We start from the raw sequence: 18368 nt of genomic DNA, 5'->3' as shown, positions 1-18368 counted from the left end.
TATTAATTTAACTTGACATATTTTCTGTAATGAATCAATAGTTTTTTGTCTTCCAGATAAAACTAGAAATTTTGTTTCTATTTTTTAGAAGAATAGAAAAACATTAAATTTAGAACATCAAATATTTAAAAAAATACCCAGCAATCAAGATGGATGATCATGATTTTAGAGGAAGTGATGTGCATGGTGGTGAAGATGTAGATCAATCCATGGTACATAACACATCACATGTAAATAGTAGTGAAAGTGCTTCCGAGAAAGGAGGTATTACACCTGTAAATATTAGACAATTAATCCATGCCGAAATGCCAGAAACCAATCATTTCGTCATTGACTGCAAGACAAAGAAGAAAAGAATTGAACAAGTTACTCTTGTTGCACAAATTGTAAAATTTACTAATGAACCCGAGAAACGAAAATTAAATTTATTCCTTGATGATGGTACAGGAAGGATGAGCGTAATTTTGTACGCAATTGATACTGAGAAAAAGTTTGAAGCTTGTGGTGGTGTTATTGAAAATGGACTCTTTTTGAGAATTTATGGTATTTTGAATATTGATAATAGAACTGGAACAAGATATATTGTTGGTACAGGTTTATCACTAATTATGGATATCAATGAATTTACCACTCACTTATTGGACGTAATTGTTGCATCTCTGCATTCTCAATATGGTTCACTTGTAGGGAAGAAAGTGCCAAAAGTTCAACAACAAAAAACTCTGGAAGTGTCTATCTATGAACTTGTTGCTAAGAAACCAGGCATTTCATTTCATGAAGTTGTTTCAGAATTGAATTCTGATTTTGATGCAACTATTGCTGCTTTCCAAATTTTATTCGAAGGAGGTAATCTAGGATATGCACCAAATAGCACTGAACAATATGTTGTTGCAAATAAACTCTTCTACTAAGGCAGTCGAAACCATTAACTTTCGGCTCAATAAATTATCAATAAATAATAAAGAATTTTGTAATTCATTTTCAATATTGAATTGAAAACGTTGCCTGAACATTTCGATCAACTGCATAGAGAAATATATCCAATTTAAACAAGATCATCCAATTCATTTCTGATAAACCTACAAGTTCATTTCTCAGCTAATTTTAAGAATAAAAAATGTTCTTTGGTGGATTCAGGTCGTTTATGGGATTGGACAAGAGTTCATCAACCTCCTCACCAACACCAACGACTACACCACCACAATCATCTTCCGATAGTAATAATAATAATAGTAATGATCGAAACAAGGAAAAATCAAATGTACAGAATAATAATAACAATACTCTCAAAGTACAGCAACAAGAACATCCGAGAAGGAAATCATTTAGTGAAATGTTACATAATTTAATTACGGAAAATGATAATTTAATTAGTGATAAATATAATCATTCTGATGAAGAAGATATCGAGGAAAATAACAAACAACCATTAATTTTACCTCCGAATCATATTGGAATTGAATTTAGTATTGGAACTGTAACACTTGCAAGTGATTTGAGTTTTACTCAATACTTTAGTGCTTCGATATTTGATACTTGTTTAACATTTAGTGTAAAAAGAAGTGATGAACAAGAAGAATTATTAGGTGATGAATATAAACAAGTAGTAGCCCATTCATCTCGAATTAGAAAATCACCTCTCTCTGATGGATTTACATTCAAATGGAAAGGAGAGAAGGTTATATTACCAATCCAATTATCAGAGGCAGAATATCAACAAGTTATGACCATTTGCAATTCAGCTAGTAATAATAGTAATGAATCACATTATGTATTTGAACATTCTTCATCGTTGGAGTCGAAGAAAATTCTACCACAAATTGCTATGCAATTGGATAACATTTCTGCCACTTCAGAAATGCTTCACAACTATATAATGAAATGTAAACCTCATGTTAACTTTATTGGAGAGGCTGTGTATGATATTAACAGATTGATGGATTTTAGATCTAGATCTGTGGATATGATTGAACTATCTCTGAAACGAGGTAAAGATAAAACAGGAGTTGTTACAATAGGAATGAAATTAATATTACCACAAAAATTCGAGGGTGTGAAGCACCACATATCACCAAATAATTCTTTAGAGAGCTTACATGATTACGAAACAATTTCATTTGATGACTCGTTCATATTATCCGGCCTTAAGAAGAAACCATCATCTGAAAAACTGACAAGCATATGTGACAGCAATTTTGATCTACCACAAAATAATAGTGAAAATCTGTATGAAGAGAGTCATTATGAAATTCTGGAAGAAGTCGGAAGAGGATCTTTTGGTAAAGTGTACAAAGCTGTAAGAAAATCCGATAGAGTAACAGTTGGTATTAAGAAAATTAATTGTGACGATATCAATAATGCAAATGATGCCCTCGTTGAATTTTGGCCAATCAGAAAAATCAGCTATCCTCAATTAATATCTATACAGGACATTTACTTTTCAAAATCAGACAATGAATTCTCATCACTATTTACACTCTGTCTAGTAATGGAATACATGGATGATGGAGATTTAGAACAATTCATTAATGGACACAAAGATCAAGGCCAAACAATTCAAGAGGCTCACCTGCTGTCTCTGATGATTCAAATGTCTGCCGGTCTAAATCATCTTCATTTGAATGGGCTTCTTCACAGAGATATAAAACCAAAGAACATTTTACTCAGTTCAAAATTCAAAGAATGTAAAATTGGAGATTTTGGTTTAATTTATAATTTGAGATCATTAACCTCTAAAAATTTGAATGATACAATCTCAAGTGCAGGTACTATCAAATATCAATCACCAGAGTGTCATATTGGTGTTAAAGATATAACAGAGTTGGATTCTAAGGAACCAATAGCCCCTACATCTTTATTCATGAATTATATTTACTCCTCTGATATATGGTCAATGGGAATAGTTTTTCTAGAGCTTGTTGGATGTGAAATCCTCAATTTTTCACCATACATTATGGCCATGAAAGATCAACAACAATTCCACGGGCTGATCAGAAAACGGTGTAGCAAATATCATGAAGGATTTGCCAATCTCATCATATCAATGCTCTCTCTAGAACCTAAAGATAGACCTGACTCTGAAAAACTTGTGAGAACTCTACTAAACCTCAAAAAAGATATATTTGGCCAACAGAGGAGTGTAAAAATCCATCCAGTTATTGAGATACATAGACAATTACTGAGTGTTGGTAAATCAGTGAAAGGAATATTTCTTGGAACCAAAGATTCCAAAGATGACCACCGTTCACAACATCAACAAGATAGCAGCACTTCCTCAAGTGAATCAGAAAAATCAAACAATAACAGGAGAACACTCTCACTTCATAGTGTAAAAGATTTTCTCTCTGGAATCCACAAAGTAGATGAAGACACGCCCACCCCAGAGGATTCAAATCAAAACACCTCATCATCTATACTCAACCGAGACGTCTTTAGCTTTGGATTATGGTAAATTCTGATAGCTCATGATTACCCTCCTCTTGTAAATAACCCTCTCCAATAAGTCACTTGAAATCCGTTAAAACAGCAATCATCCAATAATTCAACCACCAACAATTCTGCAATGTTGTCGCAAACTAAACTCCACAACCCCACCCATCTGATGACTCAATCCATTCAAAGAAACTTCCTTAATAAAAAAATACAAAAAATTGTAGTTCGAGTAATAATTTAAAGATAAAGCAGGTTTTTATATTGATTAAAAGATAATAAACTTGTACAAAATAATAGAAAACAGAGTTGGAATCAGAGAATTTAATTGAAAATGTTGTCAGCTTCATCAGTATTGATGAATGTTTTGGAAAATCAATCAACTCCGAGCATACGAGAAGAACAATTATCATTAAATAATGCAGAGGTACTCTCACTTGGTGATAGCAGTCCAAGAAGTACCATTAGTAGTTCCTTAATTGAAATTGAGGAAAATTCCGAGTATCAAAATTCAAGAATACAAACCAACACTTCTTTCCATTTTCAAAATCATCAAGATTCTGATCAAGAAGAAGAATCAGATGATGAATTTAATCAACTTGTTTTAATAGAACATTCTTATAATGATGAGGAATCAAAAGATGAGAATGAAGAACTCAATTTTAATCAACAACATGAATTGACAAAATTATCACCACCAAAATCAAAGCCTTTAAAAACCAACGCAGAATTTAGAACAAGTACGACTGTTCAACACCAGCCTAAGGAAAATTCGTCATTCCGAAGCTCCTTTTCTTCTTCACGATCAAACCTTCTTAAAGGAAATACAACCACAACTCTGGTAAGAAATTCTACATCGTCATCATTGAATGGTAGTTTTGGATTTGGATCATCAGCTAGTAGATTTTCATTAGATCATACCTCGAGTTCTTCCAAATCAAAAGCAAAATCTTCTCCATCGTTTAAACGTGATTTGGAATTGGAAAATGAATTATTGGGACAACATAATAGGCCAACCACTCCTACAAACTCAAAGTCAGTGAGGTCAGCTTCTCCAATTTCAAAGACAATTTCAGAGGAAGCAATTTATACTCCTCCTTCTGATCTTTCTTCAATTACTCTTAAAGACAAGAAGGAAATTGAAAAGACAGTGGAAAGACTCAAAGTGAGACAACGTTATTTGGAAGATAGAGTGAAAAGGGAATCGACACCTCCAAAAAGGATTGTTCCCCCTAAACCTAGAGTGTATACTAGTTCAGAAAGAGTTGTGACGAAACCTCTCTACGAGAGTAATCCGATTTTAACATTAACACAATTGCAAAACTCACTGGAAGTAGAAAAACGAAAGAAGAGGATTGAGGATAAGCGAAGGGAGCTTCAAGAGAGCAAGAACATGAGAGCAAAAGCAATAAGAGATGAGAAACAGAGGAGAGAAACTTTCCTTAAAGAAGATAGTATCCTCTCTCGACCAATTCCAGAAATTAAAAGACCTTCCACGCCATCATTGACAAGAAGATCAACCACCCCAACAAACTCAAGTAAGAGACCTAGTTCAAGTTTTGCCGAAAGGCCAAAAAGCTCCATATCAATCGAAACTGTTAAACCTCAACAAAAAACCATTTCCTCCACTAGCCAAACAATGAAATCTTCCTCCAGAATAGTTCCAAAAGATACCTTTAGTAAGCAGAATAGCTTCCTAAGTGATTCCTCATACAGATCTCAGAAAGATGTGAAGGATTTCAATGCCTTACTGAAGGAGCAAGAGAAATTATTGAATAATATTAGAGAATTGAAAAACAAAATCCAACCAACCTCCAAAAAGTAGCAGCAATAGAATAAATCATTTGTTACTATACATCTATCTCTACATTTTATTACAGTTTAATCAGTCCAGTCCTTCTTAATGACCAAACTGTAGTTCATTTCCAAGTGACATTTTCCATCATCATCAACAAACTTGGTGTTGGCCTTGAAAGAACCACGAGCCAACATACCACTTGGAGCATATTGTGGTTGTGACTTGTAGGTGTATGGTTCAGCACGAGGACCATAACTTCCCATCATAGTATTCTATATAATTATTAATTCAATTTCTAATTTGTTTCAAAATTTGAATTACTTACTTGTTGATCGACAGTGACCATAGTCTTCTTGATTGTGTTAACAAAGTGCAAAGCAGGGACAATGTCGTGTTGTACTCTATAAGTAACAATGAATAAATACTTGACACCTTCCTTGATATTGATAGGTTCGTTTTCCAAAGTAGCAACCTTTTCCTTGGTGTCAACTTCTCTAATAATGTCTGGGTGTTCACCATCAGGGAATCTCAATCCAAAAGTTTCAACAACAACACGACGAGGATCATCAGTCTTTGGAATTCCTTTAGCAGCAGCTCCCAACAATTGTTCCTTGTATTTTCTGAGAGATTCATCTTCAGTATCCTTGTTGAGGATTTGATCAATACTTTCGTTTCCTGTTATTGTTATTATTATTGTTCATATCATCACAGTAAAACACAGGGTGGTGAAAATTCAATACAATAGTAGTAAAGTTCCAAAGAGAACGTAAATATCAACAATATTGTTATTATTAGTATTAGATTAATAATCATGATTCATTGTATAGTATGATCAAAGGTGATATTGATTAAATTTCTTGTAAGCGGAATGTTGAGATTTCGCAACGAACCTACCTGTGGTCATTTTTAAATATTTTTTATGTTTTTTTACTTGTGGAAGGGAACAACCTGATGAGTGATGACAATAATTTGACAAGTTTAAAAAAGACTTTCCAGTGGAGGAGACACTCTACTTGACTGAAGAGAGAACTTGTATTGTAAAGGAAGCTGATATTAACGTGTTGTGTTATGTATTGGGGTTGAGTGCTGGAAGGAGATAATCTTGCTATGAAATTATCAAAATGGGTTCTTTAAGATTTACTTAATTGAAGCAAAAGAAAAAATATAAAATATGGAAGTTGTGTTTTTAACGGCATTCCTTGATAACTTCATGAAAAAAATAACAACCGCCCCACGTGGGGCTCGAACCCACGACCGTTGGATTTAAAGTCCAACGCTCTACCGACTGAGCTAGCGGGGCTGCTCATTAATGTCCTTAGTGTCTATATATGAAACTCGTTTAAGCAATCGACGATATTAAATAAGTTTACTGGGTAGATTCATTCGAACGTAGTTCATTTTGACCAGCATTAAATACTGGATTGGAATATCTCACATTTCTCAAACAATTAACAAGCAACACAATTATAGTGATTATCAAACCAACTAAAGAAATAATAAATAAGGCTACAAAGGTATACATAATTCCAAACTTGTAAGTATCCTTGGTGGTTGTGGTCTCACTGTAGGACCTGTATAGTGATGGATATTGATTAATTGGACTGTAGTAGCATACCACCGTGTTATTCACAGCATAATTGCTTGTTTTTTCATCAACACAAGTTTGTGAAGAGCATGTAAAATATTCGTACTGTGAGAAAGTTTCATTTTGAGTTGTTGAATAGCTGAATGTTATGTGAATTTTCCAGCATGGATTACATTCATAGGTACATAAGTTAGAGCTGACAGATGAACAACATCTACAATTGCATTCATAACTAGAACATTGTTGATATTTTCCTGTCCACCAACAGTTCTTACATGTTTCACAACAATTCTTACAACATTTAGAAGAATCACAACAAGGAGAAGATGACTGATTAAGAAATACAACATCCAAAAAGGTGGTATTATAGCATGATGGATACAAAGACCGATCACATTCTCTACATTGCGAACATGATTTGGAGCAGCAACTAGTGGAGGTCAAATTCATCTGATTTACCAAACATGTGGTATTAAGATATTCTGTATAGCTGGTTTCTATAGGTTCATATAATTTCTCACCTAGCAACAAACCCATCCATACTGCAAAGGTGGTGAGTAGGAATAGTGTCAAAGCGGCCACTATTATCAAGCCAAATAACTTCTTGTTCATTTTTTTTTAGATCTTAACGCCGTATGGTATTCAAAAAAACTATGGATACCATTTCAACGCTCCCACAACTTTTGGGAAATTCGAAAATCTCATTATAATTAGAATCCAACTTGACTCTTGGTAGAATCTATTACGAACCATTACAAAATTTAATAAATTACAATAATGGTAGATAAGTTCCACTGAGCATTACTTGCATAGGATTGATTCTTTGGTACAAATCAACTGAGAATTCTTTGAATGGTGTTCCATATTCAGAGTCCTTTACCTGTGAGCTAAATCTATAGAGAGCTCCAGTATGTTGTTGTAACTGTGGTTCTTGATGTGAAGTGACAACACAACTCTTTCCCTTATGGTAAATGAATTCAGCATGATAACCTTTGGCAGATGCTTCTTCCTTTAACCAAATCTTTTGATCAAAATTTGAGCTATCATAGTCAACCATGTAAGCATAGTTGGCTTCATTCATGAAAATTCTCTTTTTCTGTTCATCCACTGTAATATTACGTAGAGTCTTTTTAGCTTGATCGTAGGACATTGATCCAGCCCATCCATGCTCTCCAACAATTACATCAACACCCTTTGATTCAACTTTAGTTAATCCAGCAACAAGGAGTTTGAGATTGGCAAGAGCATGTGGATCACACTTTTTCAATTTGAGTTTTCTTCTGTAGGTAATTCCAAACTTGGTCTTTGGACTCTTGGCTGTAATGATTTTGGTGCCAACATCTCTTCCAACAATTTCGAATAGGGCCAAATTTCTGCTCAAGGATGTATCGAGAATGGAAACTTTGAATCGTTTAGTGATAGAAACCTTCAAATAAAGCTTATCTTCCAAAACTCCAATGATTGGATAGACCAATATCTTCTTAACTGGATCAACAAACTTATTTGGAGCATTCACTCTTTGAACCAGATCAGCAAAAGAAATCTGAGAGAAGGCAGAAATTACTAGACCACACTCTGATGCTCCCTTGTATGGTTTGTGCTTTCCCAAACATTCTAAAACAAATTTTTGATTATTCCAATATCTTTCATTCCACAATCTTGGCAAAGGTACATTAACACGACATACAATTTCATCTTTGAGAGCATCTTTATCCCAAACTTCAATCAACATATCACGACTGGCATCAACATCTGTACGAAACAAGGCAGCATTCCATGTAGGATTGGCATTATCATCAATAACCTTGGTTTTAATAATATCCAACTTTCCACCCAACAATGGAACATATACAACACAATAGGCATCAATTGAAGAAAGTAAATCAGCCTTTGGTAAGGAATATCCAGAGTGAATGGTAAGATTGAGTGAGGGAGGTCCAGTTGTGTTCATCATTTTTTTTTGATTATTTAAAAAGTTGTCATCGGGTGATCTAATCAACCCACATCAATGATAGAATGTTCATCATGATCTAAAAGGGTTCTATTTGACTTTACAACTTTTGGTGTTTACAAAATAATGATCATTTACTTTTAATATGAGCAATATGTGCTTATCCAATTAACTTGATTTCAATAACCTTTGCATATGGTCAATCATCACGTTTAAGGTAATTAAAAATAAATCAAAAAAAATTCGTGATGACTTCGGGAAGAAAAAGCTTGCCTTCTTCATCAAAATCATCAGGAAATAATTCTCTAAAGAGAAAATCCAAATCACTTTCCAATAGTACAATTCCAGATAGTAAAAAACAAAAAACCGTGGTTGAATTTTTCAAACCACTTAAAAGTAAAGAAAATTCCACTTCATCCTCTCCGAGCCAGGAGCAAGAACAGAATCCCGATGATACTCAGAGCCAAATAGAAGTGTCACCTTCATCAATAATAGAAACACCTACTTCATCCCTTCCTTTGCATCCATTTTTTCAAAAGAAGAAAAAGAAGGCAACAATTGACTGTAACGCAATTGTACCTGTTGTAGAGGTGCCAAAGTTCGATGCCGATCAACTTGGTGTTATTGAAAATGATTCTGCCAAATATCTTGTTGTACAGGCACCACCAGGTGGTGGTAAAACACTTGTGTTGACATTTAGGGCCAAGAAGATTATTGAAACTAATCCTAATGCTTGTCTTTTGCTTGTAACATTTTCTAGAGATGCAACTAGGGAAATTCAAGAAAGATTACAAAAATATGGAGTGGAAAAGAGATATGATGTAAAAACTATCCATGCGTTTGCCTTGTCAATTTGCAGAAAATACGGAGCTAAAGGAAAAACATATATTTCAACAAAAGAATCGATTATTAAGGAGATGAAAGAGCAATTAGAAAAGAAAAATGTTACACTTACAGAGACTGTTGAGAAATATGTTGATTGGGCACAAGATGAATACGCAAGAGAAGTCTCTGCTAATGAGTTTGCAACTTCAGATTACAAAGCTGCCTTGACTATATATGAAGAAATAGCCAAGAGCATGCTTACTTTATCTTCACTTATGAGAGAAGCTTGCTATATATTAACGAGTAATCATCAAGGTTCAAGAGATTTTTATCAACAACATTACTCAGATGTTTTAATTGATGAGTTTCAAGATACATCCACAGTTCAGTATAAATTTATGAAAATGATTATTGGAGAGAAAACGAGATTTTCAGTATTTGGAGATCCACATCAAGCAATCTATTCATTCTTAGGCGCTCAAGAAAAGATATTTGACAAAATTATGGAAGATTTCCCATCTGCAACAATATTAAAGCTCAGAAGAAACTATAGAAGCATGAAGTCAATTGTGTTAGCATCTAATCGATTTATGAAAACATCAACAGAAAATTCAATAGAAACCGATTCCCAAGATGCTATCACTTTAAACAATTTTAGTACTCGTGATGGAGAATTTCAATATATTGCAAATCAAATTCAAATATTGAATAATAAGGGAGTATCTTATAATGATATTGCCATACTAATGAGAAGAAGTACTAATACCAGCGAATTGGAAAGTATACTCAAGAACAAAAAGATTCCAATCTCAAAGAATGCCAAGGATGATACCCGAGTAATGTTGAATCTGATGAAGTTGATATGTGATGGTGTGGAAATCAAGGATGAAAAATTTACAAAATCAATGAAATGGATTATTAAGCATTTCATCTATTTTAAAGGGATTGGAGAGAAATCATTTGAAAAATATTTACAATATTTAAAGGATCAGGAAACTCCTAGTACGAAAGTACCTACAAAAGGAAAAGCACCTAAGAAAGACAAATTAGAGAAATTCATCCGTTTCTTTACAGTCATTAACGAATTGGCAGCAGGTTTAGCAAACACAACTTTTTTAAAACTTGCTGAAACAATTCAAAAGAAATTCAATTGGGACGATCCTCTAATAATTGATGGATTGGGCTTAAATGATGAATTAGTTACTTCTGATCTGATTGATTCTCTTATTTCATTTAATGATGAAACATATAATAACTCATCAGATGGAAAGGGAATTCACATATGCACTGTCCACAGAGCAAAAGGGAGAGAATGGAAACATGTTTTTGTACCAGAAGTGCAAGATGGTGTCATGCCACTTATCAAGAAATCAGATCCAATACAACTGAAAAAGCAACAAATTGTCCATGAAGGAGAAGAGGATAGAATATTCTATGTTGCAATTACAAGGGCTAAAGAATGGCTCTATTTAACTAATAACAGTAGTAGTAACTCTTCAACATTTATAGAAAGGTTGAAACCACATGAAACAAAACAATAAGAGTGCTGGTATTGTTTTGGACTCTGGTGACGGTGTTTCACACACTGTTATACCTTGCCATACGCCATTTTGAGATTGGATTTGGCTGGTTGTGACTTGACTGATTACTTGATGAAAATTTTGATGGAAAGAGGTTACTTATTCAACTGCTGAAAGAGAAATTATCAGAGATATCAAGGAAAAGCTCTGTTATTTTGTTTTGGATTTTGAAGCTGAAATGAAGGTTGCTGCTAGATCATCCTCAGTTGAAAAGTCATATGAATTGCCATCCAACCATCCGACAATAATCACATATTGGTCTTAAAATTACAACTTGTTGGCAGATGTGGATAACTGAAAGAAGAATATGAGGATACTGGTATTGTTATCCAAAAGTGAAGAGCTCTGTAAAAATAAATAGGCAATTTCAATGAGTTTTGAAAACTCAACTGGATTGGGTTGACTTCAACTCCAAATATGTCACCATCAAGCAAGTCAGCTTCTTTGAAGATGATGGTTTGAATTTGATTTTAAAATTTCAAATTTTCAATAAGTGACGGCTACTGCCATATCACGATGAATGCAACATTTCCCAAGTAATAACAACTAATATTTTATGTTATTGAAAATACTATTTATTTTAAAAAGTAAAGAATGAAAAAATCATCATCAATGCCATCAAAATGCTTGATCCAATCATCTTTTCAGCTCCAGAACAAACATATTTAGTTCCAGAAAGACAAACTCCATTATATGCAGAAAAATCGACAGTTTGTTTAACATTAGTACAGACACTATCAGAATAAACAGTCAAATATCTACAGGCAGTACTCTTATAAGAACCAACACTTGGAACAACGACACAAGTATCCAATGGGAAGATTTGTGAGACAACCAAGTTGCCACTAGCACAAGTAGTGTCGGAATAAATGGATAATTGTAAAGTATTCTTGGAACCAATGGAAGGAACAGTTGAAGTACATTGACTAGTGGTAAAGAGTGTGTTGATGTTATTGCCAGTACAGTTTGGGTTGGAAGTACAGTTAGTACTTGGAATGTAGAGATCCAACATTGGGAGAGTGCTTGAACATTTGGAGTCAGTGTAAACGGAAGATCTGAGAAATTGACCATTGACTGATGTGATGGCAAGGAAAGCAAGGAGGACAATGGAGAGAATGATAGCTTTCATTTCTTGGGTTGTTTGTTTTTTTGAAAGAAGAATGTGAAGAACGTTGGGCAGAATTTATTCGAAATTACAAGTTCATTAATTTCAGGATTTCCGCAGTGGAGATACAGATATTGCATCTCAATTTCCAAAATATGACAAACTCCATTTTCTCAAAGAGGAAAGCAATATTATTGATAATCAATTCATAAAGTTTGAGGGTTGGAAGTGTCTTGTGAAAATAATTTGTTTTGTATTTGGATTTGGATAAGATTCCTTGTAACAAAATCGAAATAATTCACTGCCTCTGTGGTAAGTAAATTGGGAAAGAATCAAGTGGTAAAATTAAACGTCGGTGGGAAGATATTCTCCACTAGCTTACAAACATTGAAGAGTGTGAAGGATACATTCTTTACTGGATATTTCAATGATCATTTTAGTCCAACTGTTGAGGAAGATGACAATGCCTATTTTGTTGATAGACCTTTTGAGCAGTTTCAACTGATTTTAAATTATTTGAGGAATTGACATCAAGGACCAAGTTGAAAATTTGAATGGGAATGACCTTCTGGGTTTTTTGGAAGAAGTTGTCTATTATCAAATTACACCAATTTATGAAATTCTTCCACCTAAAGGAAGAAGTTTACTCAAATCCAAGTATGGAATTATTTTAGAGAATGATACAAGTAGCTCAAATTAAGGAAACTCAAAAACAGTAGTATTTGATCCACAGTATTGTTCTGCAAATCTTGTCTTGGAAACACCAACTATACTAAAGAGAAAAAACACTTCTGATTGGAGTTCAAGTGTTTTAGGAACAAAATCAAATCATTTCAAAGTTAAACTCATATCTAATTGTTCTAAACTATTAATTGGATTTGCACCTAAAAGTATTAATGTAAACGAAACAAATAATTTTTCTAAATGTGGATATTATTTGTATGCTGCTAGTGGAACCATTTATTCTCAGAATGGAGAATCAAACAAAAGTTATTCTAATAATTCCAGTCAAATTCAAGATGGATCAATTGTTGAATGTGAATTTAAAGATGGTAAAATATCCTATACAATCAATGGTGTTAATTATGGAGTTGCCTTTTCAAATATTCCAAACCAACCTGAATTGTTTCCTGCATTTGGAGTTTATGATGCAAATTGTAACTTTGAGCTAATCCAGCAATAAATAACAAGGTACAATGGTGGGTCAAAAATCAAGGTGTGTAATTTTGACAAACTCTATGGAAAACCTCAAAATGAGACAACCAAAAAAGGTTGAAACCTCTCCAAGAAACACCTCAAATGCCAAGAAACTTTTGGAGAATGGAATCATTTCACAAGAACAATTCGAAATGAAACAATCTAAATTATTGGCACTTCATCATCAAGTCAATCTTCTCCATCAAGTACCACTACTGAAACTGAATTATCATCAGAACAACAGGAGCAAATTGCCAAATTGAAATCCTTCCTTGATGAGGGACTCATAGAATTTTAATCTTGATCAAGTTCATTTCCCTTAAACATCATAAATACCTGTATGATCTGTCAAATTCATTTCTCGAATGTAATTTTCACCCTCTTCACTTATATTGTTATCAACTGTGTTAAGTTCTGTTAATTGCTTCATTCCACTTAGGGCTTTAACGCCTTCGTCACCAATTTCATTGGAACCTATATTTAGAAAAGTTAATTGTTCCATTTCACTTATAAATTTGGCTCCCTCATCTCCAACAGCGTTGTTATAGATAGAAAGCTGTGCTAGGTGCTTCATTTCACTGATTTGGTTTGCACCTTTCACTCCAATGTTATTATGAGCAATTATTAGATACGTTAAATTATCCATTTTACAGATATATTGTATACCTATTGGTGTAATATCAATACTAGAAACATTAAGTTCAGTTAATTGGTTCATTTCACTTATAGATTGGACTCCGTTATCCCCAATACGATTATCAGAAATGTCAAGCTTAATTACATTTTTCATTTGGCTAATGTGACTTGCCTCGTAATTTGAAATACTATTACTAGCTATAGAAAGATGAGTTAATTGATTAAATGACGAAATGAAAACTATTCCACACAATCCAATACAGCTACTGTTCACATTAAGATCTGTTAATTGTTTCATTTTGCCAAAACACTCAACACAATCATTAATAGAATTAAAACCAATATTGAGTTTGGTTATATTCAACATTTCACTAACATACTTGGCACCGTTCTCGCCTATATTATTAACAGAAATATCAAGATTAGTTAATTGTTTCATTCCACTAATAAATTTAGCTCCTTCGTCACAAATATCGTTGCCAATAATGTTAAGGACAGTCAACTGTTTCATTTCACTAATAAATTTTGCTCCATCCACAGTAATTTCATTGGCACGGATATTAAGAATAGTCAATTGTTCAAGGCCACTAATATGCTTGGCTCCTTCCGGGCCAATATTATTATTAGCAATATGAAGTTGTTTCAATTGCTTCATTTCACCAATATACTTGGCTCCTTCTACACCAATATAATTACCCGTAATAAGAAGATAAGTTAGTGATTTCAACGATGGTAAATGTTTAGCAATAGGCAATCTAAAATAACAGAAAGTCATATAAAGATCAGTCAATTGTTCCAATGAACATATATACTTGAATCCACTTGGATGAATATTAGAATTATTTTCTAAATTGAGTTTTTTCAATTCTTTCATCGAATCCAATATCTCACAATTAAATCCAACTTCATTATTTATCACTCTTAGATTTGCAATATTTTCCAAAAACGGCAATTGACCAACCATTTCCCAATCACTATTACGTGTTATCGAGAGGTGTTTACATGAATTTTTAATGACATGAAACCACTGTTTGGAAACCAATGCACAACTCTGTACAATAAATTTAAAATCATCGTGAAAAGATAAAATTTCAAAGAGTGAATCGTCAGAGAATGGACTATTTTCTTGTATTTTCGAAAATGAAGTGATGGAATGTTTTGGTTGTGTGATCATTTTTTTTAAATATTAATTTTAAATTAAGCCACATAGAAAAAATATTCGGAACCACAAGCAAAAGACTGTAGAATTTATCAAGACAGGTTAAAATTATCCTCCCATGCCGGGAATTGAACCCGGACCTCCTGGGTGAAAGCCAGGTATCCTAGCCATTGGACTACACGGGATGTTGTTCATAATGAAAACAACTTCTTTATAGCAACAATACATCCGAATTTCATTTAATCTTCCAGTAATAATTGTACATACGAACATGTAGAGACGTACAAAGAGAAATGTTCCCCCTCAAAGGAGTTAGTAACCCCGGCTGATCTTTGCAGTTCATGCTTCTACATCTGTCGGAGTTTCTTTTATCTCAGCGAAGATGATAACTGGAACGAGAGGAAACAAAAAAAATATGCGCAACATTGCATTGCTATTGTGTTGCTTGATGGTTGCATCCTGCGTCCAATGTGTTGTCTCCAATGCTTGGACTCAAAAGGGTTTGGACGAATTTCACTCCAATTTGGCAGCCTATTCTACAAAGCACAATCCATGGCTTACTGGCAACTTTTCACATATTTTAGAAGATGTCGTTATTGATTCTTTTAACGGATTCATGATTGGTCATTATTATGATTCACCTCGTGCAGTTGATGAACTATTGGTATTGAACATGAATTCTGGAAATTATGCAAAATTTCAAATGACAGGACCAGGAATTGGTCTATTAGTCAGTTCCAAAGTAGTTGATTCTTTGGGAAATGTTTACTTTTTGTCCAAGTCCAGAACTATTTCTATCAACAAGTTTAACTTCAAAAGCTTTACCTTACAACAACAAGAAATTGCACTTCCACCTTTATCAAAATTCGATTCACTCATTCTTACTCCTCAATTTAATCGATTGCTTGTTTCAGTAGATAAGCAATTCATTTATTCAATTGATACCAATTCTTTGAACATTGTATGGAAAACTCCAATTACAATTTCTAGTAATTTGGTATTTAGACAAGACAATGGTGTGGTTTACTTCTTGGCTAGAAATACATTTATGGAACTCGATGTTAGTAGTGGCAAAATATTCAATTACTATGATTGGTCAAATGATTCAGTTGAGTATGGCAAAATGGCCTATGCAGGAAATGGATGGTTTTCAATCATTTACAATAACAATTTGTTGTCCTTCTACTCGATTAAAAACAACTACATTGTTCAACCAAGTAGGTTGGCTGGAGAATTCGAAAGTTGTCATGGTTTAGGATATTCTACATCAGAAATTCAACTCACCTTCCTATCATACTGTTATGAACAAGCAGAAAATAGTCCACTTTCCATTTACAAGTTGAATGCAACCCAAAAGTTTCCTTCCATCACCAAAGCCATGCAACTTGCTAGCCCAAACTTCCAAACCAACCTTGCAGCACTCAATGATAAGAGAACTTTAATTGCAATTGGATTGAAAGACGGAATTCAAATTGTAAATGTTGAAAATGGTCAAGTTGTAAAGCAAGTTCCAAGAGAAAGTGGAACTTCAGTTGAAATTTATGCAAGTGTGAATGGAATGTTGTATCTTGTTGGAATCAATGGTCAGAGAAGAGTTACCAATATCCAATCTATTCCAATTTAATTAAAATAAAACATTAATTTTGATCAAAACTATTCTGAATAGTGTTGTTTCACATTGGATACTTTTTGGATTATCCACTACACAATTAAACAATCTAACAGGAAGAAGGGAGGGAAATCATATAAAGTAATTCCACAATCATCATGTGTTCGGTTTTTGTTCGAAATGTTTCTGGTTTTTCTGTAATTCTGGAATTGATGTGAATTTCCAATCAATTGTTTTTCATTATTAAAAAAAATGTCATCCTCAGTTCATATGATTAATTATTCCTCCTCACCGAACATTCCATCGGAAATATTGATAGAACATTTATTTAAATATTTTACCTTTGAATATTGTTGTAAATATTTAAGAATAATATCAAAAGAATGGAATGTTATTATTTGTAATAAATTAAATTACAAATCAATTATTAATATCAAATATAATAGCAGATTTAAATACATTAATAGTTTTATTAAATTTTGTGAAAATAATAATTACATTAATTCTATATATGAATTAAAAGGTGATATAAAAGGTATGTTAAGGGTTTCTTCTATTATTTAAACATTTTAGTATTACCATATTTAAATAATTTAAATAATTTATCAATTTTACATTTATCAATTAATTTAAATGAATTGGATATTATTCTATTATCTAAATTAAATAATTTAAAAGAATTATATTGTAATGAAATTGAAAATGAAATTAATTTAAAATATTTAACCAAATTAACAAAATTATCATTTACAGATACAGAATTAAATGGTGAAGGTATTATTCATTTAAATAATTTAAAAAGTTTAATATTTAAATCAGAATTAGAACAATTAAATTATTTTAATTTTTTAAATGCAATTTCAAAATTAAATTTAACTGAATTATCTTTAACTGGATGTTATTTAACTGAAATTAATATTATAAATAATATGATTAATTTAGAAATATTACATTTAGAAGAATTAGGAACTACAATAGTTAATTTAAATAATTTATGTAATTTAAAAAAATTAACAATTATTGAATATGATTTAAAAAAATTAAATATTCCTTTAAATTTAAATGAATTAACTGTTGAATGTTTGATTTTACAAGAATTACAATTTGATACCACTGTACTTGAACAATATAAATTTGATAAATTAGAATTAAATTGTAAATGTTTATTTAATACATCCAATTTATATTTAAAATAAAAAATTTCATTTTACTTTGATATTTTGAATTAAAAAGACTACAGCACCACAGGTTCCCAAGTTGTCTCCAACCTCAGTACTGATGTGGCTCGACGATGCTTACCTTCTCAAATCGGACGGGATGAGGTGCATTCATCGTGATATGGCCGTAGCCATTGTTAATATCAAAATTAAGATAATGAGCTATCTCTTAATTTGTTATAGTTTAATTTGTGAGTGAGTACTAAAACACCATTCGAAAATTGATGGTTTTGAACCAGATAAAACTTATGATGTTCCATTCAAATTCTTAATGTAA

At 32.7% G+C, this 18368-nt stretch overlaps 10 protein-coding genes and 1 non-coding gene across 11 annotated transcripts; 5 read left to right on the top strand and 6 right to left on the bottom strand.

Annotated features, from left to right (window-relative positions):
• Positions 1-149: 149 nt before the first annotated feature.
• NAEGRDRAFT_81289 (uncharacterized protein) lies at positions 150-971 on the top strand (the record flags this gene model as incomplete). Its single annotated transcript, XM_002672244.1, has 1 exon — positions 150-971. The coding sequence occupies one exon, from the start codon at positions 150-152 to the stop codon at positions 909-911; it is 762 nt and encodes a 253-aa protein (XP_002672290.1). The 3' UTR covers positions 912-971.
• Positions 972-1117: 146 nt separating this feature from the next.
• NAEGRDRAFT_72742 (uncharacterized protein) lies at positions 1118-3451 on the top strand (the record flags this gene model as incomplete). Its single annotated transcript, XM_002672243.1, has 1 exon — positions 1118-3451. One exon carries the CDS (start codon positions 1118-1120, stop codon positions 3449-3451), a length of 2334 nt encoding a protein of 777 aa, XP_002672289.1.
• A 312-nt stretch (positions 3452-3763) lies between these two features.
• On the top strand, positions 3764-5254 carry NAEGRDRAFT_52405 (uncharacterized protein; the record flags this gene model as incomplete). Its single annotated transcript, XM_002672242.1, has 1 exon — positions 3764-5254. The coding sequence occupies one exon, from the start codon at positions 3764-3766 to the stop codon at positions 5252-5254; it is 1491 nt and encodes a 496-aa protein (XP_002672288.1).
• A 27-nt stretch (positions 5255-5281) lies between these two features.
• Positions 5282-6131, bottom strand: NAEGRDRAFT_81288 (rho GDP-dissociation inhibitor family protein; the record flags this gene model as incomplete). The annotated part of the gene is made up of 3 exons (XM_002672190.1): positions 5282-5499; positions 5553-5902; positions 6122-6131. The coding sequence occupies 3 exons, from the start codon at positions 6129-6131 to the stop codon at positions 5311-5313; spliced, it is 549 nt and encodes a 182-aa protein (XP_002672236.1). The 3' UTR covers positions 5282-5310.
• Positions 6132-6593: 462 nt separating this feature from the next.
• Positions 6594-7424, bottom strand: NAEGRDRAFT_72739 (uncharacterized protein; the record flags this gene model as incomplete). Its single annotated transcript, XM_002672189.1, has 1 exon — positions 6594-7424. One exon carries the CDS (start codon positions 7422-7424, stop codon positions 6594-6596), a length of 831 nt encoding a protein of 276 aa, XP_002672235.1.
• A 132-nt stretch (positions 7425-7556) lies between these two features.
• NAEGRDRAFT_81287 (kinase C2 domain-containing protein) lies at positions 7557-8766 on the bottom strand (the record flags this gene model as incomplete). The annotated part of the gene is made up of 1 exon (XM_002672188.1): positions 7557-8766. The coding sequence occupies one exon, from the start codon at positions 8764-8766 to the stop codon at positions 7582-7584; it is 1185 nt and encodes a 394-aa protein (XP_002672234.1). The 3' UTR covers positions 7557-7581.
• Positions 8767-9011: 245 nt separating this feature from the next.
• Positions 9012-11129, top strand: NAEGRDRAFT_52403 (uncharacterized protein; the record flags this gene model as incomplete). The annotated part of the gene is made up of 1 exon (XM_002672241.1): positions 9012-11129. One exon carries the CDS (start codon positions 9012-9014, stop codon positions 11127-11129), a length of 2118 nt encoding a protein of 705 aa, XP_002672287.1.
• A 619-nt stretch (positions 11130-11748) lies between these two features.
• Positions 11749-12297, bottom strand: NAEGRDRAFT_72736 (uncharacterized protein; the record flags this gene model as incomplete). The annotated part of the gene is made up of 1 exon (XM_002672187.1): positions 11749-12297. One exon carries the CDS (start codon positions 12295-12297, stop codon positions 11749-11751), a length of 549 nt encoding a protein of 182 aa, XP_002672233.1.
• A 1492-nt stretch (positions 12298-13789) lies between these two features.
• Positions 13790-15070, bottom strand: NAEGRDRAFT_52402 (uncharacterized protein; the record flags this gene model as incomplete). Its single annotated transcript, XM_002672186.1, has 1 exon — positions 13790-15070. One exon carries the CDS (start codon positions 15068-15070, stop codon positions 13790-13792), a length of 1281 nt encoding a protein of 426 aa, XP_002672232.1.
• Positions 15071-15378: 308 nt separating this feature from the next.
• On the bottom strand, positions 15379-15450 carry NAEGRDRAFT_t599. The gene has a single exon. It is a non-coding gene; the product is annotated as a tRNA-Glu (tRNA).
• A 197-nt stretch (positions 15451-15647) lies between these two features.
• NAEGRDRAFT_52401 (uncharacterized protein) lies at positions 15648-16889 on the top strand (the record flags this gene model as incomplete). The annotated part of the gene is made up of 1 exon (XM_002672240.1): positions 15648-16889. One exon carries the CDS (start codon positions 15648-15650, stop codon positions 16887-16889), a length of 1242 nt encoding a protein of 413 aa, XP_002672286.1.
• Between the last annotated feature and the right edge of the window lie 1479 nt (positions 16890-18368).

Source organism: Naegleria gruberi (genome assembly GCF_000004985.1).
Source record: "Naegleria gruberi genomic scaffold NAEGRscaffold_55, whole genome shotgun sequence".
Taxonomy (NCBI): Eukaryota; Heterolobosea; class Eutetramitea; order Acrasida; family Naegleriidae; genus Naegleria; species Naegleria gruberi.
This window is presented reverse-complemented; position numbering and strand designations above follow the sequence as displayed.